This window comes from Scyliorhinus canicula, chromosome 20 (assembly GCF_902713615.1).
Source record: "Scyliorhinus canicula chromosome 20, sScyCan1.1, whole genome shotgun sequence".
NCBI lineage: Eukaryota > Metazoa > Chordata > Chondrichthyes > Carcharhiniformes > Scyliorhinidae > Scyliorhinus > Scyliorhinus canicula.
The window spans coordinates 27,885,496-27,902,044 of record NC_052165.1 but is presented as its reverse complement, the minus strand read 5'-3'; the positions used below and the strand labels follow the sequence as shown (position 1 = coordinate 27,902,044).

General features: G+C 45.9%; 1 protein-coding gene across 1 annotated transcript in view; it reads left to right on the top strand.

The window, feature by feature from the left end:
* LOC119955075 (sodium-coupled neutral amino acid transporter 4-like) overlaps positions 1–16,131 on the top strand; it is a 62,498-nt gene extending 46,367 nt beyond the window's left edge. Inside the window, exons 11-16 of the mRNA XM_038780926.1 lie at positions 3,713–3,792; positions 4,013–4,113; positions 7,905–8,023; positions 10,448–10,589; positions 10,712–10,803; positions 12,506–16,131. Coding sequence (XP_038636854.1) covers positions 3,713–3,792; positions 4,013–4,113; positions 7,905–8,023; positions 10,448–10,589; positions 10,712–10,803; positions 12,506–12,637 — 666 coding nt within the window. The 3' untranslated portion in view covers positions 12,638–16,131. The remainder of the gene's footprint in view (positions 1–3,712; positions 3,793–4,012; positions 4,114–7,904; positions 8,024–10,447; positions 10,590–10,711; positions 10,804–12,505) is intronic.
* The last annotated feature ends 418 nt before the right edge of the window (positions 16,132–16,549 follow it).

Genomic DNA, 16,549 nt, shown 5'->3' with positions numbered 1-16,549 from the left:
GAGTGTTCCTTGTGAGTTGTGCATCTACATGGCTGTGCGGCAGTCCTGGAAGGTACCATACAAGCTGCTCACAGGTTGTCCACGTTAAAGTACCGTGTGTGTGCAGCTATTTAAAGTTATTAAAAATACTCCATGTGCAAACAAAAAGGACACACGCAACATAAAATATTGATAGGGGACATTGATATCTAACATCCATTGTGCCCTATGGACATTAGCTCAAGACTAGTTCTGGGAAAGGTCTAGGAGCAAGAATAATGGGCAGGAGCGGGAATGGCGCCACACCGTTCGGCGGCCACTTGCAGCGCCCCCCCCCCCCCCCCCGGCGATTCTCTGACCTGCGATGGCCCGAAGTCCCGCCCGTTCTTTGCCAGTCCCGCCGGTGTAAATTAGGCTAGGTTCCTTACCGCCGGGACCTGGCGGTGCGGGCGGGGTCCTTGAGGGGGGTATCGGGGTGCTCCACGGTGGCCTGGCCTGCGGTCGGGGCCCACCGATCCGCGGGCGGGCCTGTGCCGTGGGGGCACTCTTTTCCTACGCACCGGCCGTGTGGTCCTCCACGAAACCCCCCCCCACGCGCATGCGCGAGGATGACGTCAGCAGGTGCTGTTGCTCCCACGCATGAGCGGACCCGCGCCGGCCAGAGGAGTCCCTTTGGCCCCGGATGGTGTGGCGCCAAAGGTCTTCCACGCCGGCCGGCGGGTCGCAAACCACTCTGCTGCCGGCCTAGCCCCTCTCCGCACCTTTGGAGCGGCCCGACGCCAGAGTGGTACATGCCACTCCATCCCGCCGGGTACGGGAGAATCCCACCCTATATGTGGCATGAGGGAACATATATAATGTGGCATAACATCTCAGCCCTTTGTGTTTCTCCTGCTGTGCTAAATCTCAGACACTTAGGGCGGGATTCACCCATACACGGCGGGGCTGAGGGTCTCAGCGGGACGGAGTGGCGTGAACCACTCTGGCATCGGTCCGCACCAAAGTTGCGGAATCCTCCTCACCTTTAGGGGGCTAGGCCCGCCCTGGAGTGGTTGGCACCCCCCTGGCTGGCGTGGAAGGCCTTTGGCGCTGCGCAAGCCGGGGCCGAAGGGACTGTGCCGGCCGGCACTGGTCCGTGCATCCATGGGAGGGTCAGCGGCTGCTCACGTCATCCCCGCGCATGCGTGGGAGGGGGGGGTTCACCTACACAATGGCCATCGGAGGCTGACATGGCGGGCGCATAGGAAAAGAGTGCCCCCACGGCACAGGCCCACTTGCGGATCGGTGGGCCCCGATTGCGGACCAGGCCTCCGTGGGGGCACCCCTGGGGCCAGATCACCCCACTCCCCCCCCCCCCCCCCCCCCCCCCCCCCCCCCCCGCAGGACCCTGGAGCCAGCCCGCGCCGCAAGGTCCCGTCGATGAGGGACCTAGTCCAATTTACGCCAGTGGGACCTGCATAGAACCAGCGGGACTTCGGCCCATCACGAGCCGGTGAATCGCCCGGGGGGGGGGGTCCCGCCGAATCCCGCCGACCAGCGCAGTGCGATTCCCACCCCCGCCGATTCTCCGGTGCCGGAGAATTTGGCAGCCGGCGGAGGCGGGGTTCACGCCTGCCCCCGGCGATTCTCCAACCCGGCAGGGGGTCGGAGAATCCGCCCTTAATCTTACATCTATGTCTCTGTATCCTAGGCCCACCAACCACTGGCCAATTGATCCACGTAAATAGCCAATTAAGTACCTCTTCCCATTACCGCAGCATTTTGCCAACAGCGAGTGGGTTCTCTGTTGCTTGGGGAGACTGTCAGATGAAACCTAGTGACCTACCTGGTGGCTTGTGGATGGGACAAGCTAACTGGAGATACTGCAACCCATGGAGGGCCCAAACCTGAGGGCAGTTCCATTACTGCGTCCTCTCAGCTGGGTGCAGTACAGCAATGGCCACTTTTACAGTATCTCCAAAAGGCCAGCAGCTCTTGGGGAATGGCCACCCACCTTGTAAAGAACCCAAACAAGAACTAATTAGTTGCCAGGTGGGCCGAAAATGTAGCCTGGGTTCCCCTGAATGACAAAGTCAGGGGATTCCCCTGGTTTTCCCTGTCACTTCAATAAATTAAAACCCAACTGTGAACCTAATAAGATTTGATGTTGATTTACCATAATGCCTCAACCTTTTATTGTAGACCTCTTGTCATTGTCATAACCCTGACAAGGCCCACGAGGAAACCATTATTGATCTCTTTGTAGGGCTTGTGGCGTATGAGCTTAACTGGGCTCGTAAAACTGAGCATAAAAGCCAGCCGGAGCAGGGACTGGTCGGCTGGTTGTCGCAATTGGTACTGTGATTGTATATTGTTACCGCCGTGGGCACACTTTGTGTTAAAGTAAAAATAAATCATTATTCTTCCTACCACTAGGCAGCACGGTGGCTCAGTGGGTTAGCCCTGTAGCCCCACGGAGCTGAGGTCCAGGTTCGATCCCAGCTCTGGGTCACTGTCCGTGTGGAGTTTGCACGTTCTCCCCTTGTTTGCGTGGGTTTCGCCCCCACATCCCAAAGATGTGCAGGTTAGGTGGCGTAGCCATGCTAAATTGCCCCTTCATTGGAAAAAATTAATTGGGTACACTAAATTTTAAAAAATAAATAAATAAAAATTCTTCCTACCGCTGGTTTCCTTGATCATTAAAGTCATAAAACCGAGTATTCCATTTGTTATTTTTAAATCGCCTTAACCACTTTAAGATGATGATTCGAATGTCTTGTGAGCCTGACTATCCATACCCTTCTGCTCTTCAACGTCACCTGTCCAAAATTTGTTGAAGGAATAGTGAGTCACTTTTAAACAAAATATAACTTCCCCATATTCACTGGAATTAAATTCCATCTGCAACCTTTATTTGCAAATTCCACCATCTTACCAGCATCCCCTTGCAGCTTCCTGTCATTTTCAGAATTGATTACTGTGTTACTTTAATTATGTCTGAAAATTTGGACACCATCCATCCATAGATCTAATATATATTCCTGTAGTGTGTCAGGGAACCAATGAGCAATGTTGACGCCTGAATTGGGAATGAATAGACGGTCAGCAATGTTAGCACCTGAACTGTGTTCTGCTGTTCATTCTATTCCACTCGCTGATTTCTAATGATGGGAGGGCGCATGTAACATTATCCACTTTTACCCAAAATTAATAAGGGGTTCCTCATTGTCGTGGGGGGAGTTTTGTTTCAATGCAGATTGGGACGCATTGCCGGTACTAACAGGCGCCCTTCTGCCAGCATGAAAACCACCCCCCACCCCAGAATTTCTATGCAAAGAGTGTCAGAAGATTTGGAGAGAAAACTTGGCTACACAGCTAAAGCTACACGCCGGGTTTTCTCGCCACAGCCACTACTCTGTGCATAGAGTGCAAAATTCCACCCAATGTCTTCATTGGGCACCCGCTGAGATAGCCAGCAGCCATTTCCCCCATCTGACCTCTCTGCCTCTTGGGGAAATGTCACAGCATTCACCCAGCAACCCTGCTCAGAATTGGAGCGTTCTCCCTGCCCGTGCCGCCATTCACAATTCCTTCAATACCTATGTCACTGAATGTATTGTAAATTAATTAGAAAAAATGTAAAATTTAACACTATCATATTTTCTGTGTGGTGTGCGTCATGTTGTAGCTTAGTTTGCTGTTGATTTTTCCTTGGTAGTCAAGCTTGCATCTGAGCTGTTGTTTTATTTTCTAGACAGTCTATGCTTTACCCACCATAGCGTTTGCTTTTGTGTGCCATCCATCAGTACTGCCCATCTACCGTGAGCTTAACAAGTAAGTACACTCAACTAAACATACAGTCATAGATAGAGTTATAGAGCTGTAGAGCACAGAAGGAGCCATTCAGCCCATCGTGTCTGTGCCAACCATCAAGCACCTGTCTCTTGTGATCCCATTTTCCAGCATTATTCTGTAGCTTTGTGTGCTCTATATTTAAGACATACTTGCAACTCTAGTGAACTTGATCGTAAATGGAATAATCTTTGTTTTTCAGTCACACATGTAGAAAAATGGAGTATGTTTCAACTATATCCTTCTTCGCAATGGTAATCATGTACCTGTTCACAGCACTCTTTGGATATCTGACCTTCAATGGTATGAGAAATATTTAATCATTTTCTTCCCAGATTCAAAATTTTAGGTGTGAATTTTACATCCCCCCCCATCCCTGCCTTCCCACCTCTGCTCCCAACGCTAACCTATTTGAAGATGAGAGGAGCACATGAAATAAAGTGGGTTGTCAACCCACCACCTTCCCACCCACCCCCAACCTATCCACCATATTACCGGGAGCGGGAAAGGTGCCAGGTAACCTGCCCACCTTTAAGGCCTACTGTGGCTCTTAAGTGGATAATTAATTGCCACATAAGAGCCCCAATCCATCTCCGCTGCAATTTTCTGTGCAGCTGGGGAAAGCGGGTGAATGGCAAGCAGACTGGCAACTTTCACTGCATGAGCTGCTGGTGAACAGGAAGGGGGAATAACACCTTCAGAAGGTCCCCTATACCCATCAGGTATATTTCCCCCAAGATAATACCCATCCCTTTATCCCATCCCCGAGTTATAAAAGCGGACCAACCCACCTCATCCCTACCTGCCTCATACTGGGGTCTGTACAAACAATGCATACCATACATAGGGAAGGAAGAAGAGACTGCAGAATATAATGTTACAGTTATAGCAAGGTGTAGAGAAAAGATCAACTTAATAGAGAGTTTAAAAGAGTTCGAATGAAGTTTTAGAAGCATAGAACGAGAGTAAAAGTTAGAATTAGAGGGTATGCTGGGCACAGCTTTCAAGAAGTCGCCTCGCTCCGGTGCCATCTTGGACTTATCTGAGTTCCAGGGTCCATTGCACTTTGTTTCCATGGAGTGGCTGCGGTTCCAGCAGTGACTACTCGATCCTGATGTTGGCGAACAGCTTTTTGGGGAGGGAGTTTGTGTCCTTGAAGGTCGGAAGTCCCATTCGTAAATAATCAAAGCCATCTTCCGTGTGCAGGGCAGCCCCATTTCTGGTCAATGCCAGTGGTCCCTCCTGTAAAATTCACTCCTGGAATCATAAAATAGTTACAATGCAAAAGGAGGCTATTTATTCCTTTCAAGTCCATGCTGACTCTCTGCAAGGGCAACATAGCTCGTCACACTCCCCTGTTCCTTCCTTATAGCCCTGCATTTGTTCTCTCTTGAAGTGTTAACGCTTTTGAAAGCCATGCTTGAAGCTACCTTCATCACACTCTCAGGCAGTGCATTCCACATCCTAACCACCTTGCTAGGCTTGTCTCACACCACCATTGACCCTCAGAAACCACCCTAGCCTCTGGATCTAGATCTTTCCAAAGGAAACAGTTTCTCCTTCTCTGTAGATCCCTCATGCTTTTGAACACTCTATCAACTCTCCTCTCAACGTTCTCAACAAGGAAAACAACCTACCATCTCCAAACTGTCTGTACACCTGAAGTTCCCCTTCCCTAAAACCATTTGTGGCGAACGTTTGTGCACCACATCCAAAACCTTCACGTCCTTTGTAAAGTCAAATGCCGAAAATTGAACTCCGTATTTCAGCTGAGGCCGGAGTAGTGTTTTCTAACGGTTCGTCATAACCTCCTTGCTTTTGTACTCTATCCGTTTATTTATAAAGTCCATGTTCTCATCGCAGTTTCTCAACCTGCCTAGTTGCCTTCTTTAACAATGTGTGCTCATGTACCAACCCTCCCATTTATCTGTCCCTGGACCCCTCCTTTACTTCAGTGTTCACGAATCTTGGGGCTCATCTCCTGAGCACTATTATTGCGAGCTGGCTGGGGTTGGCTAAGCAAGTGCTTCTCGACCTGGTTAGCGGGGGGCTGGCGAGCGCGGTCCCGGCGAATCAGCTGCTGAGCCTCCATTTGCGGTGCGAAGCCTATGAGGCTTCATTAAGTGGACCAGTTAACGTTGAATTGCATTGCCGGCCTTGCTGGGCCGAGCACCGGTGAGCTTGGCGGCAATTCCCAGTCGCTACCACACTTATATATTTTTCTGGAGCGTCGTGCCCAATTTTTCTGAAACTAACACCACAAAGGAGACCGGTATGGAATCTCCCCCCCCCCCCCCCATCCGCCCCTTGGCCAGTGACGGAATCTCATGATCCAACTGCTGCAATGGATTTTCTGTTCTTTGCGCCCTCGGCCACCAGGGAACCCGTGGGACTGGAACATCCCATCAGCGGGAATAGCTGGAGAATGTCAGCACTAGATTGGTTGTCAGAGTTTAGATACAATTTTCTTTATGTTTTCTTTTGTGCAGCATCAATGTAAGAGAGTTAAGAGGTTATACAGGGGAAGGGTTTCTCCGTTGGCGGAATCCTCCACTTCGCCGTCAGCGCATTTACGCCCATGGATTTCTTGAAGGCGTGGGGATGTCCACAATGGGAATCCCCATGGGCCAGCGGCTGGGACGGAGGAGCCCACTGGCAGTGGGGGCAAGCTGCCCCAGAAAACGGGCGTGGCGGGACTGAGAATCCCGCCCAGGGACTAGCTTCTTGTAGGATAATGGGATTGCAACTGAAAAATGTTGTTCAGATGAAACTAGTTAGAAAACATTAATTTACCTTAAATGCGAGAAAAAGTAGTTAGACTTATGACATTTCACTCTTTCGAGTGACTTCTTTAAGAGCTGATCCTGTTATATAAGCAAAACAATATTTTCCATTCTTAGATTTTTATAATAATGGATATGTGGGACTGGATTCTCCGCAGGCAGGATTTTTCATTGCACAGGCAGCACACCCACACCTGGATATTTCCCGACGGCCAGGGGCTGCCTACAATGGGAAACCCCATTGGCCGTCTGGCGGAGTCCCACTGCCAGCCGGGGTGCGCCTCACCAGAAAACGGGTGTGGTGGGACGGAGATTCCCACCCGTGCTATTTAATTAAAACTGGGAGGTGAGAAATCTGTAATTAATTTAAGTAACGGCATTAACAATAGGACGCGATCCATTGGCCATACTGCACCTGAAAAGCAGCTCGGCGCAGCTTGGACGATAGAAGCCGAAGGATGAAGGAGATCCTGCTCGTAGGATCTACCCAGCTCGCAATCTCATGAGATGTTAGGATGTAAAACCCACCCGTTGTGGGCAGATTTACTTTTTGTAAATCTGCATATTAAAGTGAGACAGCTAGTTTCACTTTAATGTACAGATTCCTGTGGTAACCGAGACATTGGGATTCATCCTCTTTGCCTTGTAGACCTCGGGCATGCACCGATTAGCACTGGTCCCGTCAAACGGGGACCAATCAGAACGGCACTCGTGGAGGTCTCCCAGGGGATCCGAGGCCTCCAGCTGCTTGCCCTTTCAGCAGGGTGGTTCCCTGGGTTGCTGGTGCCACCTGGGACCCTGACAGTGCCAGCCTGGTACTGCCAAGATCCCAGGTGACATTGCCAGGGTGCCAGTCTCGCACAGCCAAGGTATCAAACTGGCATTTTTTGCACATGTACGATCGGGCTGGGGTGCCCTCCATCGGTGTTCAGGGGGGATGCTGCAACACTCCCACAGTGCGTTCAGGCTGGGAGGTGGGGGGGATAGCTTTGGGCGCCTCGGAGATCAGGACGTCATTTAAAAATGGCGTCCCGATCTCCTGCAACACTGAGGAGTTCCAGTGAACGGAGCTCCTCGGTGTATTAAACGGGGCTGTGTCGACCTCGGCTGCCTGTTACCCACTGAGGCCCCTTATACAACACGAGTGCGCCAGGAAGCACGCGACTAAACCCGCTTGCTATGTGACTATATTCCCGATTGTTTGAAGCGCGCCCATAATTATGTTTCAAAAAATTGTAAATTGGAATGCAAGCTACTAACAGCAAAATAAACCTGAACTCCGAGTTATTTTTTTTTTCTTTCTTCATACAGACAGTGTTAATGAAGAGTTGCTTCTGTCTTACGCTCACTCTAGTGACATAGTTATTTTCATCCTTCGCTTGGCTGTAGTAACAGCAGTAGTCCTGACTGTGCCAGTCCTTCTGTTTACCGTGAGTATTACTGGTTAAGTTTGGATCAGTTGATCAACTTTGTTTTGCAGATTTGTTTAAAAAATGAAGAGAACACACATGTTCCTCAGATTGATTACCCCTTGCATTCTCACAGCACACTTGAGTCTGGCCTGCAGCCCCAGGAACAGTTTGGAGGCAGCCACAAGGATTGCCGAGTGCCTAGGCTGGCTGCTTAAAAGGTCCACCTAGGTTCTCTGGGACTTTGTCCCAGTTGATATATTCAATGTTAGGTCCTCTAGCTCTCACCCTTTGCATCCCCCTGACCCATTCCTCATACCAACTCATGCTTCTCTACACGCCACAATGGCCCTTCATACCAATATACCAGTATTATGCCAAGTACTTCCATGCTCCTTCAACTAGTATCCACTCTGTAAAGAATCAATTAAGCCTATAGTAGCAATGGCATGTGTTAAAGCTTAGAAAGCAGCCATTCATTCATAACTATCCTCAAAGGAATTGCTGTTACTGCAACCGTATAAAAGTGTCAGTCAACCAGACAGTTAAAGTACCAATATCAGAAACTACAAGCATTTAACACTTCTTTATCCTGTGTAAGGAACCATTGAACAATTGACAAAATAGATTTAAGATAAAAAGCTCCCAATGAAGCAAATGGTTTCCCTTGTGTGCAGCTGACTAATGGATGTTTAGTCTGGCATGGAGAATGTGACAGGCCATTGAAGGTGGGTGTAGAGCACAGTTTGGCACGGGTGAGACTTTTTGCACTCAACCTTTCAAAAGTTTCCTTCATCCAGACTATGATTTAGGGAAACTTTGAAGGGAAGTGAAACACAAGTCCTTGAAAAACTAGCCCGACTCCGCAGAAATTGCGAAGGACACGGAGATGCCTATCCCCACCTGGAGCCATCCAGATCTGGACTGTAGAGTGCGAGCTCAGTACCCACACCCTCACCTGTGCTGGTGGAAATTGGAGGTCGCCAGGAAAGGAGTAGGAATCCCAGAATTGGGTCCAGCCCACCATTTTAAAAAGAAGACTGTGAAAATCCTGCCTCATGGTAAGGGAAGGGCCACCCCTCAGAAGAGAGGACAGTTTATGGGAAAATCAGGCCATGCCCCACTTGCACCTCCTTAGGAGTCAGGAATAGCATAGGTTAGAAGTTAGCAGTTCATATGCCTGACCAGGAAATAACAATGACACTCAGCTTTCTGCTGTATAGATGAAGTTACCAACATTTGCCTGACTTGTTGCGTTTTATGCAATCATTTATTATTGCCATACTTGCGTTCCATGGAATATAATATTACAGTGTTCATACACATTTAATGTTAATTGTGTTTAGATAATATTTGTACCCTTAATTAAGAGCCTACCTCTTAATTACCTCTATCTTGATTTTCTAGCTTATACATTTACTCAGGTATTATTGATTGGTGACGTAATGAATTAATTTGTTTTCTAATCTAAGCATATAGTTTTATGAAGGAAATCGGCCTCAGAGTATGATTAATAAATTTTGTCTGCTACTTAACCTCTTGGTTAGGTATCTCAATGCGCTTTTACCTAGGGCATATGTAATTTTTGAGATATGTTAGTGAGATCTGTTAGAGCTGGTGTGATAACATGCTGCTTTTTCTTTATATGCAACTTACAAATTTATCTTATTTATATTATTGGGTGAACGATTTGACATATCTAACTGAATTGAAAAGTTTTATTTCGCAGAATGCAGAGCTTAGTGAGTGACTTTCCTTAATTGCATAATAATTGCTATGAGTGATTAGAAAGTGATACTCATGACTGTTATGGAGAAGCCAACAAGCCTAGGCTATTTTGGCTAGAGAAGGATTTATGTTAGACGGCACATTCCAATGAGGCCCTCTTTTTTCAGCTAATGGATAACTTTTCTGCCTATGAGCTTCTGAGGGAGCCCTTTTATATTTCTGGCTAAGAACCTATTCTTTTTTAAAAAATAAATTTAGAGTAGCTAATTATTTTTCTTTTCCAATTAAGGGACAATTTAGCATGGCCAATCCACCTAACCAGCACATCTTTGGGTTGTGGGGGTGAAACCCACGCAGACATGGGGAGAATGTACAAACACCACACGTACAGTGACCCAGGGTAGGGATTCGAAAGCAGGTGCTCAGCGCCGCAGTCCCAGTGCTAACCACTGTGCCACATGCCGCCCTAAGAACCTATTCTTGAGAACTTCTGCTTTGTGAAACATCACATTGCAAGTGTACAGCTTTCTGATTTTTGTTTCCATGTGTGTGCATATTTATAAATTTATCATATATATTTGGCTAAACTATTCATAATGAAAATGATGTGAAAATTTGTAACATGTGGGAAGCTAGCTAATATGAAGGTGTTTGGCTGTGATAGTGATTATCAGTGGAATTTGCCAAGTACAAATTTTGTCATTTTTATTTGCACAGGTCCGCTCTTCAATTGTCTTGTTGCTGTTTAAGGGAAAGTTCAGCTGGCTCCGCCACATTTTAATTACAGTCATTCTTCTAGCTGCTAGTGACCTTTTGGTAATATTCATTCCATCGATAATGGATTTATTTGCTGTCATTGGTAAGTTTGAATATTATTTCAGTACAAGCCGAATTACAATATTGTTTTCAATAACTTCATTTAATTTGCATTGCTCCATGTTTGATATCAGTTTCAAATGTATATTTTATTCTTTGGTACAGGTTCCACTTCTGCTAACATGCTGATCTTCATTCTTCCTGCTTCGTTATATTTAAAACTTGCCAAGTCTCCGAGTCGCCTGCAAAAGATAGGGGTAAGAACATTTGGTGTTTCATTCATCAATTTTATAACTTCTGGATGTGAAAGTTACTATCTAGATTTGTTTTGGGAATTAATGTATCTTCATATCAAATGTTTGCTTCTCCTTGCACCTTCCTACTTTGCGTACCTCCGTGTGCAACCATCTTGTTCTGAAGCAGAGGGAAGCACATTTGCAGATAACAGCAGTAATCTGATGCATACACCTTGCTAGATATGCAGGAGCGCATAAACAAAGGGCCTTTGGGGACCAGCTGGGAGGCAGAAAGATGGCAAGATAGTGTGGGAAGGCTGAGGCATCGGCCTCTAGTTCCTACCGCCATGCTTTCAAGCCAGTAACGGGAAAGGTGGCAGGCGGCCCTCCTGGCCGAAGCACAAATGAACCATTTAACTCGCCAATTAAGGGTTTCTTCCCACCTCCTCTAGCTTTTTACCATCACTTGTGGGGTCCTGTGCCATGTGGAAACCTCCCAGCTACCTTTCAGCAGGCCTCAGGGAAAGGGAGCGCCTTTATTTCTTGGACACTTTTCAGATCACGGAGGCCCCCACATCCCGACAGCAATGGTTACTCCTGCAGAAAGAGTGCCACCCACCCTCATAAAACTCCCCAACCCTTCCTCCCCCGCCACACCTCCACAGGGCCATCATTGCGACTTCCTTTTCCTCCTGGTCCAGACCTAGTGGTGGTCATCATTCCTGGTGGTGATGATGAGGTACTGACCACTGATTGACCGATTGGCTCTTGGGGCAGATGGCCATCCTTTGTGAGATGGCAGCCACTTAATTGGATGCTGCCAACAAGACTCAGCCCCAGGTCATGCCGACTGCTGGAGTGAGTTTGTCCCCAGTTAACTGTCCCAGCAGCAGAACTCCTGCTGCCTCCTTGATATCCAGACTGAGCTGTATATAGCTCTGCATAGATGTTCCAGCCCATGTTATAATATTGGATCATGTCCTGAGCTATCAACTTGGTCCAGAGTTTGGAGAGAGAAGTGATCGATTTCTGCACCATTTCTATACTTATTTTTACAAAGAACGGAACAGATGCTGCACTTTAATTGTTTAGAATTCTTCTTGCCTTTTTAACATGCTTTCAGGAGTAAGTAACCATTGCTCTTTTGGCCAAACATGTCCCACTTTAAGTATTTTGAAATGGCTGAATGCTGTCCTATCACATCTTACTGATGATACAATTGTTGCTCTCAGTATTCACTTTATTAAGTATATATCAAATCCCATCAGATTAGGCAACACGGTGGCACAGTGGTTTGCACTGCTGCCTCACGGCGCCAGGGACCTCGGGTTCAATTCTAGCCTTGGTTGACTGTGTGGAGTTTGCACGTTCTCCCCGTGTCTGTGTGGGTTTCCTCTGGGTGCTCCATTTTCTGGTCCAAAGCTGTACAGGTTAGGTGGACTCTCCATGCTAAATTGTCCATTAGTGTCCAAAAGGATTTGCAGGTTATGTGGGGTTACGGGATTATGGGGATAGAGCAGGGGAGCGGGCCTAGGTAGGGTGCTCTTTCAGAGGGTTGGTGCAAACTCGACGGGCCGAATGGCTTCCTTCTGCATTGCAGGGATTCTATGATTGACAGTTGCCACATCTCACCGGTAAGCCAGCCACTGTTGATTTAAATGCCAACTAGCACTTATTTTACTGAACAAGAAGTAATTTACCGTTTGTCTTTTACCTCTTCCAGGTTTTGGCTTTTCTAGCTGTTGGGATAATATCTATGTGTGTTACTGTGCCATTGATCTTTGTTGAATGGAACATTAGAAGTGACAATAGCACTGTCACGGGCAGCTGCTCTGGGCAACATTCACATCAGTAACACAAGGCAAGCTTTCTCAACAAGACAAGGGCCTCTGAAGATGCTTTGTTTGAAATGTTATCTGGTTAGTCAGAAATTACTGCACTTAGTAGCTTTTTGGAAGAATTGTCATTGCAAGAATATGCATCCCTATTACAGTTTTCATGACAATTTGACCAGTCACTCGTGGATCATTTTGAAGCAGTAATAGTCACAGATAGGCAATCATAAGAGGATTTTATTTTTGAAATTGTTGCAAAATTTCAAGACTGTTTGAAGAAAAATCGAATTGCAATACCCTTATATTGTCCTTGTTTTAATTTGCTACAACATTTGTGCCAATTAAATTTCTTGAAAATAGTCAGATATTTCCTGAAGTTCTAATTCTTCAATTCCAAATTAATCCACTTTTTTCAGCTTCTGCTGCATCATTTCATTTTAATTAGGCATTTTAAAAGTGGATTCATTTTCGATGAATCAATAGAAAAGTTGTAAATTTCTCCTGTCTTTTCCATCAGTTATTTCAATATGACATATTGTCGTTCCTTGGGGAAATTAGTACCACCTCCATTTGAAAAGGTCTCCGTTATAAAGCTTTATTCAAATTACATCATTAGATACAAAGAGATGAGCACTTAACACATTCTTCTTAAATTCCTCTCTTTGCAATTTCAATGGAGACAAATGGAGCAGTATTTGTTTTAGTTGGAGAATTGCATGACCAAGATAAAAGCGTTCTTCAGTATAGTGCATTTTCTAGATTATTATTTGACTGTTACTCCTATGTTAGGAGGAATGTTACCTCAAATCATCACATGGCTACAGCACAGGAGGGCATTCAGCCATACCAGCTCTCTGAAAGAGCAATTCAGCTGATCCCACTCCACAGCTCTTACCCCGGGACCCTGCATTCTTTTCTCTTCAGGTGCTTATCCATTTGAAAGCCACACTTGAATCTGCCTCCATCACACTCTAATGCATTTCAGATCCTCGGCACTCACTGTGTAAAAAAAGGGCTCTCTTCATGTTGCCATTTCTTCTTTCGCCAATCACCTAAAATCGGTGTCCATTGATCCTCTCACTAGGAAGCAGATTCTCTCCATCCACTCTTCCGAAGGCCCTTCATCTAGCAAATCGCCTCTCAATCTTCTCTTTAAGAACCAGCCCAGCTTCACCAACTGAATTTTATATCAAATATAGCATTGCAGGCACTTTCACAGACAATGGTTTTTATTCTAAATCAGAATGGTAATTTTGTGAGTTTTTTTATTTGTTCTTGGATGTAGGTGTTGCTGGCTAGGCTCACATCCTAAATTGCCCTTGAGAAGCTGATGGTGAGCACCTTCTTTAACTGCTTCAGTTCATGTGGTGCAGGTACACCCACAGTGTTGTTAGGGTAGGAGTTCCAGTATTTTGATCCAGTGATAGTGAAAGAACAGCGACATAGTTCAGGATGGTGAGAGACCTATAGGGAAACTTGCAGGGGAGTACTAGCATACTAGCATTGTCATTACACTAATAATCCAGAGACCCAGAGTATTGCTCTGGGGATCCCGGGTTCGAAATCCACCACAGCCGATGATGAAATTTGAATTCAGTAAAAATCTGTAATTACGTCTAATGATGATCATTGTCATAAAAACCCATCCAGTTCATTAATGCCTTTCAGGGAAGGAAATCTGTCATCCTTACCTGGTCTGGCCTACATGTGACTCCAGACTCACAGCAGTGTGGTTGACTCTGAAATGTCCTCAGAAATGGCCTAGCCACTCAGTTCAAGGGCAATTAGGGATGGGCAATAAATGCTCCAGCAAGCAACGCTTACATCCCGTGAATGAGTTTTATAAAAGGCGGTGGAACGCATCTGTTTTTATTCCTTCAAATTACAATTTTCAGACAATTTGAAAAATGAAGGACTGCGTAGGGCTGCATGTCAGTGCAAAATGTATGATAACAAATCAACTGCTGGGTCCGTTTGATAACAGGGTTACTCTCGGCCCTGCGACTCCAAGAAACACCATGCTATTCTCTCCCAAAACGGGATTTTGTTTTTTGTTCATGGCCTTTGCGAGGAATGCCCCACCAAGGCCACACTTACCTTAATTACCATTTTTAAATGCAGGCCCAATCTCTCAGCTCCCCACTGGGTCTCCGTCCGCCCCCCTCCCCAATGTCCCAAATGGGGTTCCTTGAGCCACCCATATCCCACCTCATAAGCGCAGGGCACCCCCAGGCCTGATCCCCAGCAGGGGAAACCTGGCACCCGGGCACCTTGGTACTGCTACCCTGGCAGTGCTCCTGCCAGCCAAGGTGACACTACCAGGGTGCACATGTGGCATCAGGGTGCCAGGGTACCACCCAGCCCAGAGTCTGACCACCCGCCAACAAATGCCATTACACTTGGTCCACGTTTGTGGAAACCTGTGCTAAACTGCACCATGGCATGGTCTTCAATTCATGGGCGGTCAATCCCATGCCTTAGGATAAACCGATTTAGACATATTTAAGTGAAGCTGACTGCACACTTAAATATGCAAATCTGGATCCCATCCAGTGAGGTCAAGATTCAGATCACAACACCTTGCGAGATCTCGTTAGGTCTTCCGAGGCATCCCGAGCATAGTAAATCTCGCGAGAGCCTCCCTGAGTCGGGCATCTATATTCAGACATCTCTTTTGCTATTTATATTTCCATTGAAGCCAACAGGAGAGATGTAAACTTAACTGTCCATATTACACAATGGCAAAATTAGCTGTGCTGTAAAAGAATCTATATTCTTTATAAAGGCTGGTTTAGCACAGTACACTAAACAGCTGGCTTGTAAAGCAGAACAAGGCCAGCAACGCGGGTTTAATTCCCGTACCAGCCTCCCCGAACAGGCGCCGGAATGTGGCGAGTAGGGGCATTTCACAGTAACTTCATTTGAAGACTATTTGAGACGATAAGCAATTTCATTTCATAGTCAGGAGATGTATTGTGACTTAAATTCTGATTTAAAGAAATACAATTTGGAGTTGGATTTTCTTAAAGTATATGAATTAATATTCATGTTGGTAGCAAACTTTGTACTGAAACCAGAACTTTGTTCATCTTACAGTGTATATAATTTATCTTACAGTATAGTTTGTAAATCTAGATTTTTAAAAAGTGTAATATGAATTCACTTGCATGAAATTATGCAATTTATCTTGGCATGGATTACTAGTTAACTAATAAGACTGATTGATTTCTTTTAAAGGATTTGAAATGTTGCCAAGTACTTGCATTTTTAAAAATACTGTACTGATTTATTTATGACCAACACATCTGGGACGAGGCAGCTGCACTCATGTTAAAGAAGCTAGCTTATTTTATTAAAACTGTTGAAAGTTTCCGTTAAGAATGAAAAATGCAGTACTGTACAAATACAGGCCATAAATGCAAAAGAGAAGATTTTTTTATATATTTTGTGATGTACAATAAAGAGAAATTGTGATTTTTATTTGTATAAAGCTGGTTCTCACATTTTAAATGCATCATTTCTGTGTCGTATTCTTGTGTACGTTTCAATTCTGTTACAGATTCATTCAACTACATTCATCTTGTGTTTTTGACCAAACCAGTCCATGTTTTTCTTGTCTCCCTTCCGCACCTCAGGTTGATACAGAAATGGCTAGATGAGCGGAAGGGCAGTCAGACAAATGACGTTACTTTTAGATCACTTGATACAGGAGCATTGGAAATGGCTGAACTAGGAAAGCTTGTGTCAGTTCCAGAATCGATTAGAAAGAAGGAAGGAACTTGCATATATATAGTTCCTTGACAACCACAGGGCATTCCAAAGTACCTTAATGCCTCTTGAATTATTGTTACTGTCATGATGGAGCAGGGTCAAAGAGTGAATGTCCTGCTCCTAGGTCCGATGTCCCCTCATTTATCAGCTAAGGATGTGTT